Genomic DNA, 17428 nt, shown 5'->3' with positions numbered 1-17428 from the left:
GAGGGGGTAGGGGTTGGCCCCCAAAAATAGGTATTTTTTGGTTTGTTTGTTTAAAGTTATATGATTACGTTAGTACGATTCTACATGCTGCCCTGTCTTCTAGCAACCATTGAAATTGGTTTAAAATGCCTTGATACGGTATAAAATACCTTTAGTCAGTGCAGTATCCTGTTTATTCTACCAGGTGAGCACCAGGTATTGCCCCTATGTTTCTAATGCCTTGAACAAACATTGGTACATCACGGGTGATGAAGGTTGTGGTGACGTTTCATCAGAATTGCATGAGTAGTTTTTGAGAAGAAAGCAAATACCGACTTTGGGGGGTAACTGCCCTGTAGACGCCCGAAGGGGCAGATTTTTTTTTAATGCCGTGAACAAACTTTGGTGCATCACGGGTGATGAAGGTTGTGGTCAAGTTTCATCGAAATCGTGTGTGTAGTTTCAGAGAAGAAAGCAAACATCTATTTTGGGTGGTCAAACCTGGACGGACTGACTGACGGGCGGACGGACAGACTGACGGGTGGACGGACTGACGGACAGACTGACGGGCAGACGGACTGACTGACTGACGGACAGACGAGCAGACGGACTGACAGACGGGCAGACTGACGGGCGGACGTACTGACTGACGGGCGGACGGACTGATGGATAGACGGACTGACGGGCGGACGGACGGATGACGCGCCATCGCATAAGCTCCCCTGAACTTCGTTGCAGGTGAGCTAAAAAGTTTCTTCACAATTGAAAGATGGGGCCAAAAACGATATACAGAATCACATGAAATCTCAAAAAGTTTTGGATGGGTTGTGACTAAACCTGGTGGTGAGTTGGTTGGGTGACAAAAACAAGCCGATAGGATTTCGGTTCAGGTTCAGATCCGGCCAGTGGATACCAAACATAAACTGTTCGGCCTGGCGGAGGTGTGCGCTCTACCGAGTGCCGTTCCAATTCTCCATGTGCTGGCGGAGACCTCCTACTTTGCTTATAAAAATGGCGCCGTGACAGGAAGTGTACATGGGGTGCTGCTTTTCTGTGACCCCATGAGGTTTGGTTTGGCTTCCTGAATCTCCCACGGGCCATCTGGACTCTCGATCACGTGACTTGACGAAATGTGAACCAAGGAATTTGAGACAAAGCCACAGATATCTAACCTTTGCTTTACCTTCTTGCTATGCGCTTTGGGGTATTTATTTTACCATATTACGTGGTGCTAGGAAATGAAGGCGGGTCGGTCCTGGATGATCATTTTGCCCTGTTACTCACCTCTAAACTTTCTAGCCCGGGTTTGATTCCTGGACCTGGCTATAAACTGTCATCCTGGTGATTCGCAGGCAAGGTGATCCATCATTGTGTCCGCCGTCCCTCGGATGGACGTTAAACTGGAGGACCCGTCTGCCGGCATTAGTTGGTGGACGGTAAAGATCCCACTGTCTCCTACGCGAAGAGTAGGTATCCTACCAGCTATCAAGTATCCTTTTATGGTTCTAAGGAACTTTATGCAACTTCTGATGTATCCAACGACGTATGATTGATGATGTCATCAATCGGTTTGGTGGTACGAGCACCAGGAGTTTGGGGTTTTTTAATATTTATTTATTTTTATTTTTCCTTAATATTTCATTTTTGCTTCCACCACCGTTAGTGTAGCAGCATAGCAAACCTGTTGTGCATTTTGTGATACAAGCACCAAATTTGGCACAAATGTACATTAATATGTTGCGAACATTGTGTGGTCAGCAATGAAGACGAGAGTCTGAATTACATGTACTAGGGCATGCCCGTACTATATCTATATCTAAAATTATATCCCCCCCCTCTATTTACATGAAATGGTTTGGTCCAAAGCGAACGGCTTGCGAGTACGGTGACAATCCCCCCCCTCTATTTACATGAAATGGTTTGGTCCAAAGCGAACGGCTTCGGAGTTTGGTAAAGAAATCGCCATAGCGTGCCCAAACGCGCAGGAAAGCGAAAGAATCGCAAATTTAAGGAAATGCCCGTACTTCCGTAAGGAAGAGAAAAGAAATGAAAAGGAAAAACATTCCAAACCGCGAGGGAAAACAACACGGCACGTCGACACAACAACGTGTCCTGTGATTGGCCGTACGTCGCTGCCAGTAGCTGCCCCCCAAAAAAAGCTTTCACCGTCCGGCGACTGAATTTAAGGGGAAAAATAAAACGCTCTTCGCTTAAAACAACGCCCTTCGCTCTGACTGAATTGGGACAATGTTTTTATGTTTTTAATTGAATTACTATCCGTAATGGCGCACGCTCTCACGGGAGCTCCGGAAGGTCGTATATCGCAGTTACGATGAATCGCAAATTAGTTTTTATTAGTTTTAAAACATAGTTTAACGCCAACATAGCGCCAACATAGTTTGCAAACGTGACATAAATGAATACGCTCTCAAATGTGCCGTCCGAGGCAGAGTCTGTTCGCCACGTTCGGCACACGTGATAGCTCGCTGCTCTCTGATTGGTTGAATCGTTTTTTGGACATAGCTCGGTAACTGCTTGTCCGATTAATTTCAAACCTTGAAAAGGCACATCCTCGGGTCCCCAGCAATATACCTGGCAAGTTTCAAGTATATCGGACCGGTAGTTGTCGAGAAACAGCGGTCACAGACAAACATACATACAAACATACAAACATACAAACATACAAACATACACACAGAGATTGCTGGAATTATAGATAGATGCAAAAGACCTTGTGAACCAGTGAAGCAAATACACGGGTAAGCATGAATTAAATCTAGGGCATGATATAATTTCCATGATGTTTACCTCTTCACTCAATGGTGGAAGGAGGTAATGTTTTGATCCCAGCTTGTCTGTATGTCTGTTTGTCTGTTAGTCCACAAAATTCCAGACAAAGCTTGTAGTAGTGGTAGTTGTAGTGGTAGTGGTGATAACAGAAATTGTTATATAGAACTGAACTTATATTATTATTATATGCAGAAAATAACTTCATTTCTATATGCCCTGCAGTGGACAGGTTAATTGGTTTATGCACTGAAGGGGTCACCCTGGTGTGCACTGCTGTGTTCTGCCTCACTGAGTTGTTCAGGTATGATGTACTCAGCACAAGCTTCCGGTCGGCCCGGAGGTGGGGGTGCGGGGCCTGTCACGGAACGTCAAAACAAACGGCCTGCCGGGGCCGCCCAAAAGTCGGGCGTGAGGGACCTGGCTATAAACCTGGCTATATCCTGGCTATATCCACTGACCTGGCTATATCCTGGCTATATCCTGACCTGGCTATATCCACTAATGGAACGCCTCTCGCTTCCCAGATCGAGGGCCACGTGGTCAGGAGAACCTCGTCCCTTCCGGTCACACTTTGCCTATCGGCCGGCCTCGAAGACCGAAATTGTGACGGTGTCACCCGAAAAATTTGAAATTACGAAATTTGAAAAAATTTGAAAAAAATAATTACGGAATTTCAAGTGGCCCAATATCTGAAAATGTTCGCAACATATTAATGTACATTTGTGCCAAATATGGTGCTTGTTTCACAAAATGCACAATTCTTTTGAATATTTGGGTTAAGCCGCCCCACTACGTAGGTGGACAGAGGTTGTGTTTTCAACTGTACGTTTATCTGTCTGTCTGACTGTGAGCAGGATATCTCAAAAAGTTATGTATTGATTCAGACGAAACTTGGTGGCCGAGTTGTGTTGGTGACAATGTGAAGAAAAAAAAAAAAAAACACCTTTAGAGGCCATTTTTCCCCGCAAGCGGGGGTTGGCCTTTTTCGGGAACCGTGGTTGTTGTTTTTCGGTCCCCTTTTTGAAGCAATGTTTTATGGCCGGATGCCCTTCCTGACGCCAACCCTTTTTGCCGCCTTTAACGACAAGCAGGGAATTACCAGTGAACTGGTACTCAATTTGCCGACCTCGGAAGGATGACAGGCTGAGTCAACCCCCCTGGCGTTAATTCAGCGATTGACCGGGATTCAAACCCAGGATCTTAGGATCCTAAGCCGGCACTGGTGACAATATGAAGCCGATTTGATTTTTGATTCGGGTGCGGATCCAGATCCGGTGGCCTAATCCCTGGTGTTGGGCTAGCGGCTAGGGTGCCGGCTTGGGATCCTAGGATCCTGGGTTTGAATCCCGGTCGATCGCTGAGTTAACGCCAGGGGGGTTGACTCAGCCTGTCATCCTTCCGAGGTCGGCTAATTGAGTACCAGTTCACTGGTAATTCCCTGTTTGTCGTTAAAGGCGGCAAAAAGGGTTGGCGTCAGGAAGGGCATCCGGCCGTAAAACATTGATTCAAAAAGGGGACCGAAAAACAACAACAACCACGGTTCCCGAAAAAGGCCAACCCCCGCTTTGCGGGGAAAAATGGCCTCTAAAGGTGGTTATTTTATATCCAGATCCGGCCTATCGGTGGGATCCAAAACGTAACCCGTCCAGCCTGGCGGAGGTACGCGCTCTACCGAGTGCCATTGTAGTTGCTTCATGTAATTGTTTTTTGGGTTGCAGAAATTTGATTGGTAGTTCTGGTAGCCACTGAAACTTCTGCTCCAGAGTTCAATTCCTGATGGAAGATTAACAATGCTGGATGGTGTTGTGTCAACAGGAGATTATGGAGTATGAAAGCTGGTACAGAGGATGCTAAAGCTGGCTGTCCTGTCTGTTCGCAAAAATTGATGAAATCTCCTTGTACACATTAACAATCTCATGGTGTCGTTTTTCACGAAATTGATGAAATTTTGGTGAAAGTGGTTGAAAGATCCCAGGCCTCACCCAAAAGGGTAATGCATGGAATTCGAGACGAAGCTGCAGATATAGTGTATAGTGTGACATCATCATTGTTGTTCTACAGTGCCTGTGCCTTGACAGATAACACAGAATGGAGTGTGGCTCTCCACCTTCTCCACCGTGCTCTCAGCCTCCCCATCCACCACGTCCAGATTCGGCGCAGGTAACATTCGCATTCTTATACCTGCATTGCTAGATCATATTACCTGATTGAGATCTAATAGGAGAACCAAAACACGTCCATCTGGAAAGCCACCCAATGGACAATATTTTTGCTTTCAGGTAGTGTCGGGTGATCGTTGGTGTTCTGGTGCTCTTTGGAATGGTAGTCCAGTAGACTGTTTAATAAAACCAATCGATTTTTCCGATCACTTTGACTCGGTCCGGATTTATCCCTCTGGTTCCTGTGTTATGGATAATCCCAATAGATAATCCATTTTTTTGTTTGTTTTTTTGCTTTCTCAGATTTTGTTTTGAAAAACATGGAAGGGTTTGAAAAATTTCAAGGTGACGTCCGGGATCTTTTGAGGGCACCGCCTATGGTTCAGACGGACATTGGGCGGTTCATTAATAATTAGGCCACATGTATTGTACAATGTGTGTTTGGTTTGTAATATTCCGAAATACCCAAAATGTGACAAAAAATTGAAGTTTTTGAACTACATATGCACATAGTTAGCGGAATAAGTGCACGGGCCTCGCTGTTGCCTAATGTGCAGGCCACCGGTTTATAAAACCATCCATCAATAAGACCAGATAGCTCCGGTCTCGACTGACTATTCCGTTATGAGTATGTGTGCACATGGGCCTGGCCCAATCGATAGTCGCACTACAGAAACTTCAAGAGTCAGACCAGACACGTCCTATTGATTGGTACGAGTATCGAGAGCCTGATCCCCTAGGTCGGATCGTGTTCACCTTTCACGCCTCCACTGTGGACACCACCTGCAGATTTTCGGGTACCAACATAGACGCGACGACACCTGCAACCTCTGGCAAGACACACAGTAAGCACATTATGGAAGACTGCGTGCTCTTGGCTCTGTCGTGTCTTAGATGTGAGGGATCTTTGGGTCTGTTCTGGGATATCGATCATCTCTCTCCATGCCAGTTCGAGCAGAACTGATCGGGGCTAATCGACAACAACACCAACAACAATCAAGAGCTTTGTACTTTGGGCTTTTATATCTTGTCAACTGCTTTGAAAACCTCCGTTGATGTGACTTCTAATGAAGCCATGTTGCAGTGCTGCCTTCGCCAGTGTGAATGGACGGCGTGAGGACATCATTTCATCCAAAGAGTTCCATTGGATCTTCTTTTCAGAATGAAGAAGAATTCACTGTGTGGAGAAGCTTCTGTGTTTCCGCATCTTTTCATCGTTTTCTGCTGCTGGAGAGGGTACAGCGCGGTCATCTATCCCACTACAGGCCTAACGGTACATCTGCAGTTGCCTATCTTTCATAGTTGATCACGCCCATTGGCGATAGCTCATCCTGAAATGACATCATCGGTGTGTGTTGCAAAACATGTTGTGCAATCCTGGTCCAAAACCGTATGGTTGATCTCACCCAGTTTGTACGGCAAACTCAGGCCCAAAATACGTACTTTGCATCGAATCTCCAATTCTCCTGTCCTTAGATGACACATTAATAGTGGGGGGGCCAATGTTTTCCCGTTGAATTCAAATGTTAATTTGTGGACACTGGTTGGGTTGTCTTTAGGGATGATAGAAGTTGTAGAAAAAATATGTCTCCATTTTTTTCAAGTTCTTTATAGCGGCCATTTTGGATTATCAAAATGGCGTTTGTTGAAAACCGAAATTGTCATTATCTTGGCTTCTAAATGACCTAGAGTGTTAATTTTGGTGTCCAAATGTACATATTTGCGGATACTTAATCCAATAAACACACATTTATACACCTACATATGATCAAAAGGGTTCTTATGGCAGCCATCTTGGATTTTCACGCACTTATGCCAACACATATATATATTTTTTTCCATCATTTTCACTTCTAAATCACATAAAGGCTGGACTTTAGTGTTCAAATGTACACTTATAATGTCTTTGTGCAATATTTTTAGTTGGCAGTGTTCATTGTTACATTGAAGGATCTCCATCCTCCTCATCATCAGTGTTATCGATTCCCATGGGGCGCTCCTGACCCGTGTTACCACACACCTCTTCATCTGCCCCACACATACACATCTCAGAACAGTTGAGATGCTGAGACCTGCATGAGCAGTGAGACATGCATTGGGTCTTCTTGCAGTTACATTTGATTAGATGTGTGATGGCAGCTGGGGCTGGAGGGTCCTTGGTTGTGATGGGCACCAGCTGATCTCCTTCTGCTCTCCATCCATGTTCTGTTGGTTGTGGAAGCTGGGGGTCCGGTACATCAGCCTGATGCCACACCATGGCCTGGAAATGTGCACGAGCAATGGCTTCATGTAAAGCTCCCTGTGTTGGTGGCAGCTTCTGTGCCTCTAGCTGTTTCTTGGTAAACAGTCTCCACCTCAGCTTGCCCACATCCACAACTGTAGTACGAGGCTCATACAGCTGGCATACAAATGCCTCAATGTCACTTTCTGTGTCAGCTCTCAGCTCCTCAGAGGCCCCAAGGTCATGAAACGCAGATACCACCTCAACAGAGCACCTATTGAGGGCTTGCCAACATGTGAGCTTTCCCTTGCCGGCAAACCGACCAGTCTGGTCTGCTCCCGTGAATGCATGGAATCCTGGTAGGGCTGCAGCCTTCCTGACACCAAGTTCATGTACTATTGGTTCCAGTGAGATTTGCCTCTTCTTGTTCCCCACACCCGTGATGAAGTATGTGTCTTTGCATAGTTCATGGTACCGGTGGAGTGCTAGGATGAATACATCAGTATCAGGTGACTGAATGTACAGCTGTGTTGCACCTCTTCGGACGGCATCTAGACTGTGAAGAAAGATCCTCGTATCAGCCTCCTCCTGGGAGCTACGGAGATGCTGTACATCCATGCAGTTGGAGAAGACATCCTGCCTTGAAGTGACGATGAAGACCTTGGTAGTCCCCTCAAAGTGACACAGAGCTTTCTTTGCCAGATAGACAGTTAGCTCATCTTTGGTGTTGGTGTGCGACAGGAACTGTTTTGCTGTCAGTTTCCCAATCGGGGTGCTGTCTTGAACGTGGTAAGCAGTGGGCGGCTTGCCACCTTGGCGCCTCTCCCGTGTGGCCTCTTTCAGTGAATTTGGCAGATCATATCGGTCAAACACGAGGTGGACTTCATCATACCCGTTGGTCTTGCAGTCCAGTGTTGCATTGAAATGGCCAGCCCACTGGGCACATGTTTTGACCCATTGTGGCTTACCCATTGCTTGCACTAATGCCATGCCGTCTATGACAGTCACCTTCTTGGGAGGGGGTGGAGTATGTTCAGGATTGTCGTCGTCTGGCTGCTGACCAGTGCCAGTTGACTTCTTGGGTAGATCTTCTAGGATGCCCATGAGCTTGCTTTTGTCTGTGCATGGTAGTAGTGTCCCAGCCATTGCAAAGAGGGTTCGTGGAAGCGCGGTGAATTCATATTGACCTATGGCATCCTTCAAGTTGATCTCTGGTCGTGAGCGGGCCACGATCAGCATGCGCGCAAACAGTGACCTGTCGTCTTTCAGCTCTACAACCTTGTCTGCCAGTTTGTGCTTCACAGCTTTCCTGGCACTCTTCCACATCTTCAGTTTGACCTTTCCCATTCTGGCCCAAAGGTTGATTTCATTTGTGTTGATGCGCTCTGCAACAAACGTGTTATACGCTTTCTGACCAATCTCATCTTGGTTGCAGACATCCTTCTGTACTTCAGCTGGCATCACCACCTTGGTGATGATAGTCGTCAGGTCTTCACCCTCATGCGTCATGGGATTCATGGACTCTCTGATCACATTCTTCAGTCGACGAATGCTGTCTTCCTGCCGAGCCCAGACTGTGGTTGATAGGTCGTGGTGCTCCTTGCGTGTAGCTGATTGTGAGCCAGCCATCTGACGGGCTTCTTCAGCAAGCCTACTCAGCTCTGGTGCTGTCAGAAAGAACCTTTCGCGGGCACTGGCATTCTGGGTAATGCCCACAATACCCCCTGTCACCTTCATGATCCTGTTGATGTGCTCCAGTGCATGGTCCACACCTACAGCACAGAAGGGGATTTCATTCTTATGGACACTGAAGTTCCCATCCATGAACTCTTGGTAGATCCCTGGATCTGTCATCTTCAGGGCCTTCATCTCTGCAAGGTACCGGGGAGTCAGCCTGGCATATTTCTGTTTGTCATGTGCAAAGAAGTATATGCACATCTCATCCAGTGAAGACAGGTGAAGCTCAAATTGTCCATCACGGGTGGCACGGATGAATGTGTATATCAGCATTATCATCCGCATGTAGCGTCGCACAAACTTGAACAGTGGACTCTTGGCTTCTTTCCTCTCATCAAACTTTGCCATGGCCTCCAGGACTTCGTTTGACTCGAGGACAGCTAGCATGTTGTTCTGCGCGCTTGTCATCTCCTCTCGGTTGTGTAGATGACAGCTCTGGGCAACCTGTTGTGCTGACTGGGTACATGGGCCCCTCAGATGGGGATGCTCTTGGAAGAATTCGTCCACATAGAGGTCGAAGAGGGCTTGGACAGTGGTGATGTGGGCCTCCAAAGCCCTCTTCATGTGCTTGGCTTCCAGTATTTGTCTGGTCGTTGTTGGGCCATAGATATCAGCCTCAGACCAAGCCTCGTCAAGACCACTGTCCTCTATGGCATTCCCAGCAGCCCTCAGTGCAGCCATCACAGTGTGCATCTCCCCTAGTCGCAGTACCCACTTGCCTTTGCAGTCATCTCTGGTCATCTCCAGCTGTTTGGCTCGCTCATACAGGGCCATGTCTAAGGTGATCACTGTCTTCCTATCGGGACCCATGACCATGCAGTTGATTTGCTGTGTCTGTTTCAAGACTGTTATCAGTGTTTGCCATTCATGGGCTGGTGCTGCTACCAATGGCAGGGCGTTGACCTCTGTCAGAGGCTTCGAAGAGGAGAGCAGTGAGTTGTAGGCTGTCCAAGTTGGGATATCGTGATGCTTGATCCTACTGCCAGGTGGTTGTTTTGGATCGTGGACGAGTGACCCAACAGGGTCAGCATGCTGGGGTTCTGCAGCTTGCAGCTGGTCATCTGGTGGGATGATGTCGTCTTGTACGTCCTCAGCTTCAGCTGTTCGCATGATTGTGCGTGAAAGTAGCCACAATGTGTCCGTCGCAGAGTACGGCTTGGTGACATCTGGGTTTGACCGTGTCTTGAAGCTATACGTGGTACCTGTGGCAGATTGTTTGTTTGGTGCTTGGCAAGGAACAAAGTCTGGAGCAGTCAGAACCTTGAGTGAGCGGTGTCTGGCCTTTCGGTCATGTAGTGTCAGTGTTCTATGTTCATCTGTGGAGGGTGCATGTTCCCGTCGTTGGTAGAGTGCCCAGGCTGTAGCATGGAGTGTCCGCTTCCCATCAGGTGTGTCTTCATTGAAGTCACTGTTGTCCACTGCAAAGAAGACAAACGTCCCTATGCGCATGGTTCTTGGAAAGTATACACCCTGTTCTGTCGTAGACTCTATGACTGAGTTGGCCAGCTGTGTCTCCAACCGCAAGATCCGACTATAATCAACAGACAGACCGAACCCATGCAGGAAATCCAGAAGCTTCTTGTTTCTGGTGGACTGATGGACTACAATGGCAACGGCAAGCTGCTGTGGCCATTCTAAGCGATGGCGGAATGGTGCATCTGGCTCTTTGGGCTTGTACGTGACTTGGCGTTTTGACTTGTAGCCGTACATGATGTTCTGACTGATGGTTATAACATCTCGATGAATAGTGGCTGAGCGCATAGTCTCTGGCTCAATGCTCGTGGCTGGTCCTTCCAGTAGCCAGCGGAGGAAAGCATAGAGTACTTTGGGTACATGCTTTTCAGCATCATCAGTGTTCATTTCTCCTTCAAATTGCCATGGGTGCTTGTTCTGACAAGCAATGGCACTGCGGAGAACAGAGGCACTCTCAAACAGTTGTTCGATGTTTTTTTCATTTGTCTTCGTCATTGCATCTTCGACAGCTGCATCACGCACGGCAGTGGAGAATACACAGTCTGACTCGTTTCGACGTTTTGGTTTCATGAAGTGAACGTCATCAATGTGAGAGTTGATTTTCTCCTTCATGCCTTGGGTAGTAGGTGATGGGACATTGTGCACACCATTATTGTCAAGAATCCTGGAGTAAACCGACTTCAGGTCAGACATGTTGAGAATTTCACCAGCTTGGAGTAGAGAGCGAACAAGGCTGACAAACTCAATGTCTGCGGCTATTTTGATAACATTAGTTTCTTGCAGTATGTGTTCTTTGTCATCACTTGATGTCCCACTCTTGGGAGCACGTTGGACATTCTGCACCCAGCATGGGAGATGATACTTGACGTCGATCGCATGAGCATCATGTGCACTGATGGCAGCACTCAGCTGAACTTTCCACTTGTGGTTGCTGCCTTCTTCAACAGCTTTCTTCAGCTGTTTACCTGCGTTGAATGTGCATACAACATGTACACTTTCCTTAGTGACCTCTTGACAGAAGAAACAAAGGTCTCTGTTGAATGGAGTTGATGATGAACGTGTGAAGCGAAGAGTCTCGTCTTGCGTAGAACCTGAGGTACTTGCAGCGGCAGGTGCAGAAGGACGTCCACACCTCTTATGAAGATGCTGGGTGTCGCCATGTTCGCAGGCTTTCTGGTGGCGAACTCTAGCACGCTCCAGGTGAGCAGTGTTGCATGTAGATCCATAACATGCCCGGTGCCACTTTGCTTTATTGTTCCTCAAGTCAGTGGCAGTGAAACAGCTTAATCGTTCGCTGATCTGTTTGAAGTCGGCATCACCATATCGTGCCCTCTCCTGGATGAACTGGAGAAACTTTGCATATGAGCCCAGTGCTGGCTCAGTCACTAGTGCACCTTGGGGATCCTGGCACTGAATGCAAAGTGTGAAATCAGTTTCTTTCTTGGTTTTCTTGCTTTTTGGCTCCATCATAGCTCAGGGTCACGAATCTGGAACATACAAATAACAAATAACAATTAAGATAGATGTGCATTAAGTTAGATTTTGGACACTGGTTCGGCTGTGCCATAAAAACCTATTTTTATCCCTTGTAGGTTATTAAAGAAGGTTTCATTCAATTCTCTATCCCCAAAAATGTACAACTGGACACCAGAATCGAAACTCTAGGTCATTTAGAAGCCAAGATAATGGAATTTTACGTTTTCGACATCCGCCATTTTGAAAATCCAAAATGGCCGCCATAAAGAACTTGAAACAATTGGAGACATATTTTTTCTAGAACTTATATCATCCCTAAAGACAGCCCAACCAGTGTCCAAAAATTAACAAGCAATTTCACCGGGCATTTCAATCTGCTACATTGGCCCCCCCACTATAAGGCCAATCACATTGAATTAGTCACACCTCACTTGTACAGCAAACCTGTATGGCCTCGTCATTCCAGTCACAGGTTGTCTCGCATCAGGGCACCAAGCACAGCTGTATTCCTGTGTTTATGAAGCCATTTAATGCATCATGCCCTATTTAGCGATTCGTGCCTCGACGAATGAAACTGTTGTTTGAGCCACCGACGGTTGTTTTTATTACTCGACTTGTAATATTCTGTTCATATCTTATTCTAACCTGGATTCGAATTGTTTATCCCTGGGTTTGGCTAAATAATGTGCAATGCTTCATTCTGTAATCTCCTATTGTCGATCGACCGTGGTGTCATTCCTTCCTTTTTTTGGTTGTTTTTCGGGGTCCCATCCTGACATTTTTTTTCTTTAAAAAAAAAGAAGTTTTTTCCGACTTGTTCACACATTGTACTGCACCGAAAATACAGTGCATAATCTACATATAATAATAGGCTTTTATTTTGCATAATTATCCTGTTGTGTTTTCTCTCATATTCCCAGCCTCCGAAGGCAGCTGCTGTCCCTGCTCCCTCTTCCCTCCCTCCATCTCCCCCCGACGCTCGATCTCCCCCACATATACCTTGCACCGGTGCGGAGGCACAGGTGGAAAGGGACAAACGAGCTGTTTACAGGTATGTATGTCTTACTCTCCAATGTACCAGCACTCAATTAGTGGACATTTGGGTGATAATGACCTGTTTGATTTGGGTGATAATCAAATATTTAAAGAGTTACTGGTTAATGCTCCAGCTGTCACCAAAACCAAGTTGCTCAATATTAACAGTTACACATCTCTGAAGGGGGGATGTGGAGCAAATTGGGGGTTTCCCCTCCGTACAGGAAGGGGCGGAAGTGGGGGGGGGGGGGGGCAGTGTGGAGCAGATCGGAAGCTTCGATGATGTCATGTGATCTTTCTGACCTAACCCACAGGCATCCACTGTTCCCACTACTTGCTTTGCTCTTTGAGAAATGTGAGGCTGCGACGTGCGGAGCAGAGACCGTCACCTCGGCCTCCTTCGATCTGGACATCGAAAACTTTGTCCAAAGACAAGAGCAGGAGCAGCGGGCCTTCTTCTCTGATGAACCTGAGATAGACAACCTCGTTAGTAATACTTTGTTGTCCTTTCTGCAACCTCCTTATGCATCAACTGACTTTTGTACTTCTGCTGTCTTTCTCTGTCTTTGTGATGCTCAAAATTCTGGTTTGTACACTTCAGCATTATTAAATCTAATGATTTTTGTCCTCCCTATCTTTCTTCTTTCTCCTCTCCCTCTTCCATTAGATGGTGAAAGCCATCCAGGTGCTGCGGATTCATCTACTTGAGCTTGAGAAGGTAGCTGAGCTGTGTAAGGATTTCTGCGAGCGTTACATTTCCTGCCTGCGAGCGAAGCTGCACAGCGAGCAGCTACTGCGCTCCGATGCACCTGGGAGTGAGGTACGACACCGCTTATTTTTGGGAGCACAAGGGGAATGGGACATTGATTTTTACCTCAATCTTTTCTCGATCTCTGCACCTGTGTAGTTTCACTGGATGGGAAGCTGGTGTGTTAAGTTCTGCTAAAGAGGGAATTAAATGTTTCCCATTTGAGAGTGTCAGAGAGACAGAGAGAGGACATATTGCAGGAAACCTTGCTGCAGGTGGGGACGGCAGTGGGAATGGCCACCCTGACAACCCCTCAGCTTCTCGCAGGTGCCCTTCTCTCTCTTTCTCTGTATGCTTGTCCTTGAATGGCCATTAAAAAAAAATACATGTACGTATGTATAGATCCATTCATACCACAAATAAATTAAATGGCTGACTCATTTATTTTCTTGTCCTGGCTTTTCCTTTTTCCTTTGTGTTTGCATTCCAACACGATCTTTATACTTCTTTCTCCAATCTGTCTTTTGCCATTCCACGGGGTATTGAACTGAAGGGTGAAAACAAGTGTCATAAGTACTCACTTTTATCACACCTGGAACCAATTATAATCAATGACGTCTCTTTCTATGTGACACCTTTTATGTGGAAAGGGTTCCTGGTTTGACAGATGTCACCATGGAAACAACACAAAGTGGCACATTCGTTCGGTTCCTGATTTTTGTTGCAATTTCTCTATGTTAAAGTTCAATGTAAATAAGTTGTTAAATACAAAATAGACAAAAGATCTCCCATCTATTTTGACTCGACAATCCAAAGGATGTTCTTACAGGCAACTGGGGTAAAGTGCGAGGCCTACGTAAACAAGCAACGGAAGTCAGGTATGCCAGTGGAATCAAACCTGGGTGGTGCAATGTGCTACCGTCATTCCCTTAATTGTATTTTTGTCAAACCCAGTCTGGCCCTCAGCCCACCCGTACCAACAGTTGTGGCCACACTAGCCTGTAAGTGAGCAGGTGAGCATGCTTTACAGATGTTTCACGGATGCCAGGGGCTGGGGGCTTATCCCATGTAAAATTATCCTTCATTATATGAACAACACGTGACCGTATAACATTACAAACATGAGAGAGTTCAGAGGATGCCTTACCCCACGGACATGGGCAGGGGAAAGAGGAAAAAGGACATGGGCGGGGTCTGCGAGCAGCAAATTTGATTAGTCGTGATGACGTAGAATGTCGTAATAGTCTGTCCAGGTAGGGCTAAACGGAAGGGTTTCAAACGTGCCATAAAGGCAATTTGTGTTCTTCAGTGTTCAAGGATGAATTAAATTTCAATAAAATTAAGGTTTTACAGGTTGTAGACAAAAAAACTTTTTTTGGAAGTTTACTGCTGTTGATGCAGCGTCTTTTACACCACTTTATTTAACACATTACATTAGTTCTTCGTGTCTGTTGTTTGTATTCTTTATGACGTCATTAAAAACAGTAAATTTCCTGTTTGGAATGATTTTCAATTTTATTTTACTGCCAGACAGGTAGAGAGACAGTAAAAAAATAATCTCACTACACTCTGCTCATGTGTGATCGGGTCGAATTAGGGTCAAAGTACCACAAAACGAACTGCAGGTTTGTTTTCCGATTGTTGTTCAAAATATGACATTCAATTTAAATTAAGTTGTTTCTTGGTCATGAACTGATGTTTGTAGACGGACAGACAGACAGAGTGAACCAATTGCTTAAACCCCACTTTTCACTTTACTTCACGCGGGGTAATAATACTATTATAATAATACAAACAGAAACTCTAATCACATCGCAAGGTTTTTGAAAAACAGCTGATTTCTCGAATCACATTATTTCAGCGACTTCTCCTCACGCTGCCCACTGTCTGGGGCACTTTTGAAATCTTAATGAAGCATGAAAATCAGAAATACGCTTTAAACACAATAATGTGACTTGTGCCTTGAGTAAGCCTCAGACCATTGTCAGTGAGAAGGGTTTAATGCGATTTTTAAAGATTTCCAATGAAACGGACAGTGGAACGACCCCTCCATACCGGCATTGAAAATGCAGAAAATTCAGGCCTGCACAGGTCCCATTAAGAGACATCTTTGGTATCACGTGGAAAGATCTCTGTTTTCTCATGCTCTAATTCCCTCTTCCTCTTCTTTTATTTATCACGTGGAAAGATCTCTTTTCTCATGCTCTAATTCCCTCTTCCTCTTCTTTTATTTATCACGTGGAAAGATTTGTTTTTCTCATGCTCTAATTCCCTCTTCCTCTTCTTTTATTTATCATGTGGAAAGATCTGTTTTTCTCATGCTCTAATTCCCTCTTCCTCTTCTTTTATTTATCACGTGGAAAGATCTGTTTTTCTCATGCTCTAATTCCCTCTTCCTCTTCTTTTATTTATCACGTGGCAAGATCTGTTTTTCTCATGCTCTAATTCCCTCTTCCTCTTCTTTTATTTATCACGTGGCAAGATCTGTTTTTCTCATGTTCTAATTCCCTATTCCTCTTCTTTTATTTATCACGTGGAAAGATCTCTGTTTTTCTCATGCCCACTTCCTCTTCTTTTATTTAGCTCTTCTCGCACGTCTAACTGTTGTTGTACTAAATGTCAGTCATTGTGTCGTCGCTAAAAACCGTTATTCTCATTATTTTCTTCTGATGTTTGTTCATTTTAACAGGTCAACTTTACCAGCCCGTTACTATGGTAACGCCCCAGCTTGTCGCATCGGCCGTCAGCCTCACACCACAGGTATCTACAAGTCCTCTTTCTTCCTTTGCACGTGACTCTTGTGGTCCCTTATGGGTGGTGGTCAATGTTTCCTCCTTGTGGTGATCATTCCCTGTATTGGCGATTCATTCTTGGTTTGGGTTTCTCTCCCATTTGAATTTATTCACCTTCCTTGTGACTCTTTCCGTTTGTACTCTTATTTCCACCTTTGCTTCTTTCTCCTCCGGTAAACGTTGTTGCGTTTTTTAAAACTCATACGTGAGTTATTCCATGCAACTTTCATTACAAATATTCTCTGATTGAAAATGTTTGTTCAACCATCAAGATCATGGCGGATCGAACCGCATGCAACGGGACACTTCACTGGCATGGTCTAGTGGCTTTAAGGTGTACAGGTGATTGAATGGTGTGCAGGTTGTGTAATTTCCTCAATGGTGTGCAGGTTGTGTATTTATCGTCGTTTTCCACGGGGATTTATGGCTTAGACGATGTCGCAGCCATGAGAGTTGACCCCCAGCTTGTGATTCAAGCATGAATTGCAAATTCTCCGATTGTCCGATTCCTCTTGTTCTATTGGGAGTTGCTGCCGGGACACCGAGCAGCAGTTTGGGGTTAAACTACAGACTTGGCATTTAATATGGAATTTTTTTTTGTGGGGGTGAACTTACTTTTCAAGATGACTTAGAACCAAATGTTCATTGGAATTATGTTGAAATTATTCTAGATTTTGTTAATGTGACCTTTAAAAGAAACAAAAACCACATTTGACATTTCGAAACAAATAAATTGATCCTTGAAAGTGATGTAAACTGATATCGAACTCAATTCATGGACAGTACTGTGTTAAACATCTCTACGTTTTCCAGAAGTATCTCTTTATTTTGCACATTAGCCAAAATTTTTTTTAACAAAAACAAAAGTTAAATTACGACTGGGATTACGGACAGTAAAATTACAGTTCAGTATTTCGTGTAACCCCCACGAGCATTCCGGAGAGCACGTACACGTTGAGGCATGCTGTTCGAGATTTGCCAAGGTTTGGACAGGAATCGCTTGCCATGCAGTGACAAT

General features: G+C 45.4%; 1 protein-coding gene across 14 annotated transcripts in view; it reads left to right on the top strand.

The window, feature by feature from the left end:
• LOC137427170 (homeobox protein PKNOX2) overlaps positions 1-17428 on the top strand; it is a 57601-nt gene that overhangs the window by 4747 nt on the left and 35426 nt on the right. For 2 of the 14 annotated variants that reach the window (XM_078778613.1, XM_068116401.2), the window contains exons 2-8: positions 1332-1468; positions 4857-4929; positions 12756-12886; positions 13185-13356; positions 13538-13690; positions 13879-13945; positions 16308-16378. In XM_078778613.1, the coding sequence (XP_078634739.1) occupies positions 1368-1468; positions 4857-4929; positions 12756-12886; positions 13185-13356; positions 13538-13690; positions 13879-13945; positions 16308-16378 (768 nt within the window). In that variant the 5' untranslated portion in view covers positions 1332-1367. Of the gene's footprint in view, positions 1-1278; positions 1469-4584; positions 4760-4830; positions 4930-12755; positions 12887-13184; positions 13357-13537; positions 13691-13878; positions 13946-16307; positions 16379-17428 lie in introns of all 14 variants that reach the window. The other 12 variants (XM_078778616.1, XM_068116404.2, XM_078778614.1 and 9 more) reach the window with 9 other exon arrangements.

The sequence above is a fragment of the Myxine glutinosa genome, chromosome 5 (assembly GCF_964187855.1).
Source record: "Myxine glutinosa chromosome 5, kmMyxGlut1.1, whole genome shotgun sequence".
In the NCBI taxonomy this organism is placed as follows: Eukaryota; Metazoa; Chordata; class Myxini; order Myxiniformes; family Myxinidae; genus Myxine; species Myxine glutinosa.
The sequence above is the reverse complement of the archived record's forward strand: the minus strand, read 5'-3'. Positions and strand labels throughout refer to the sequence as shown.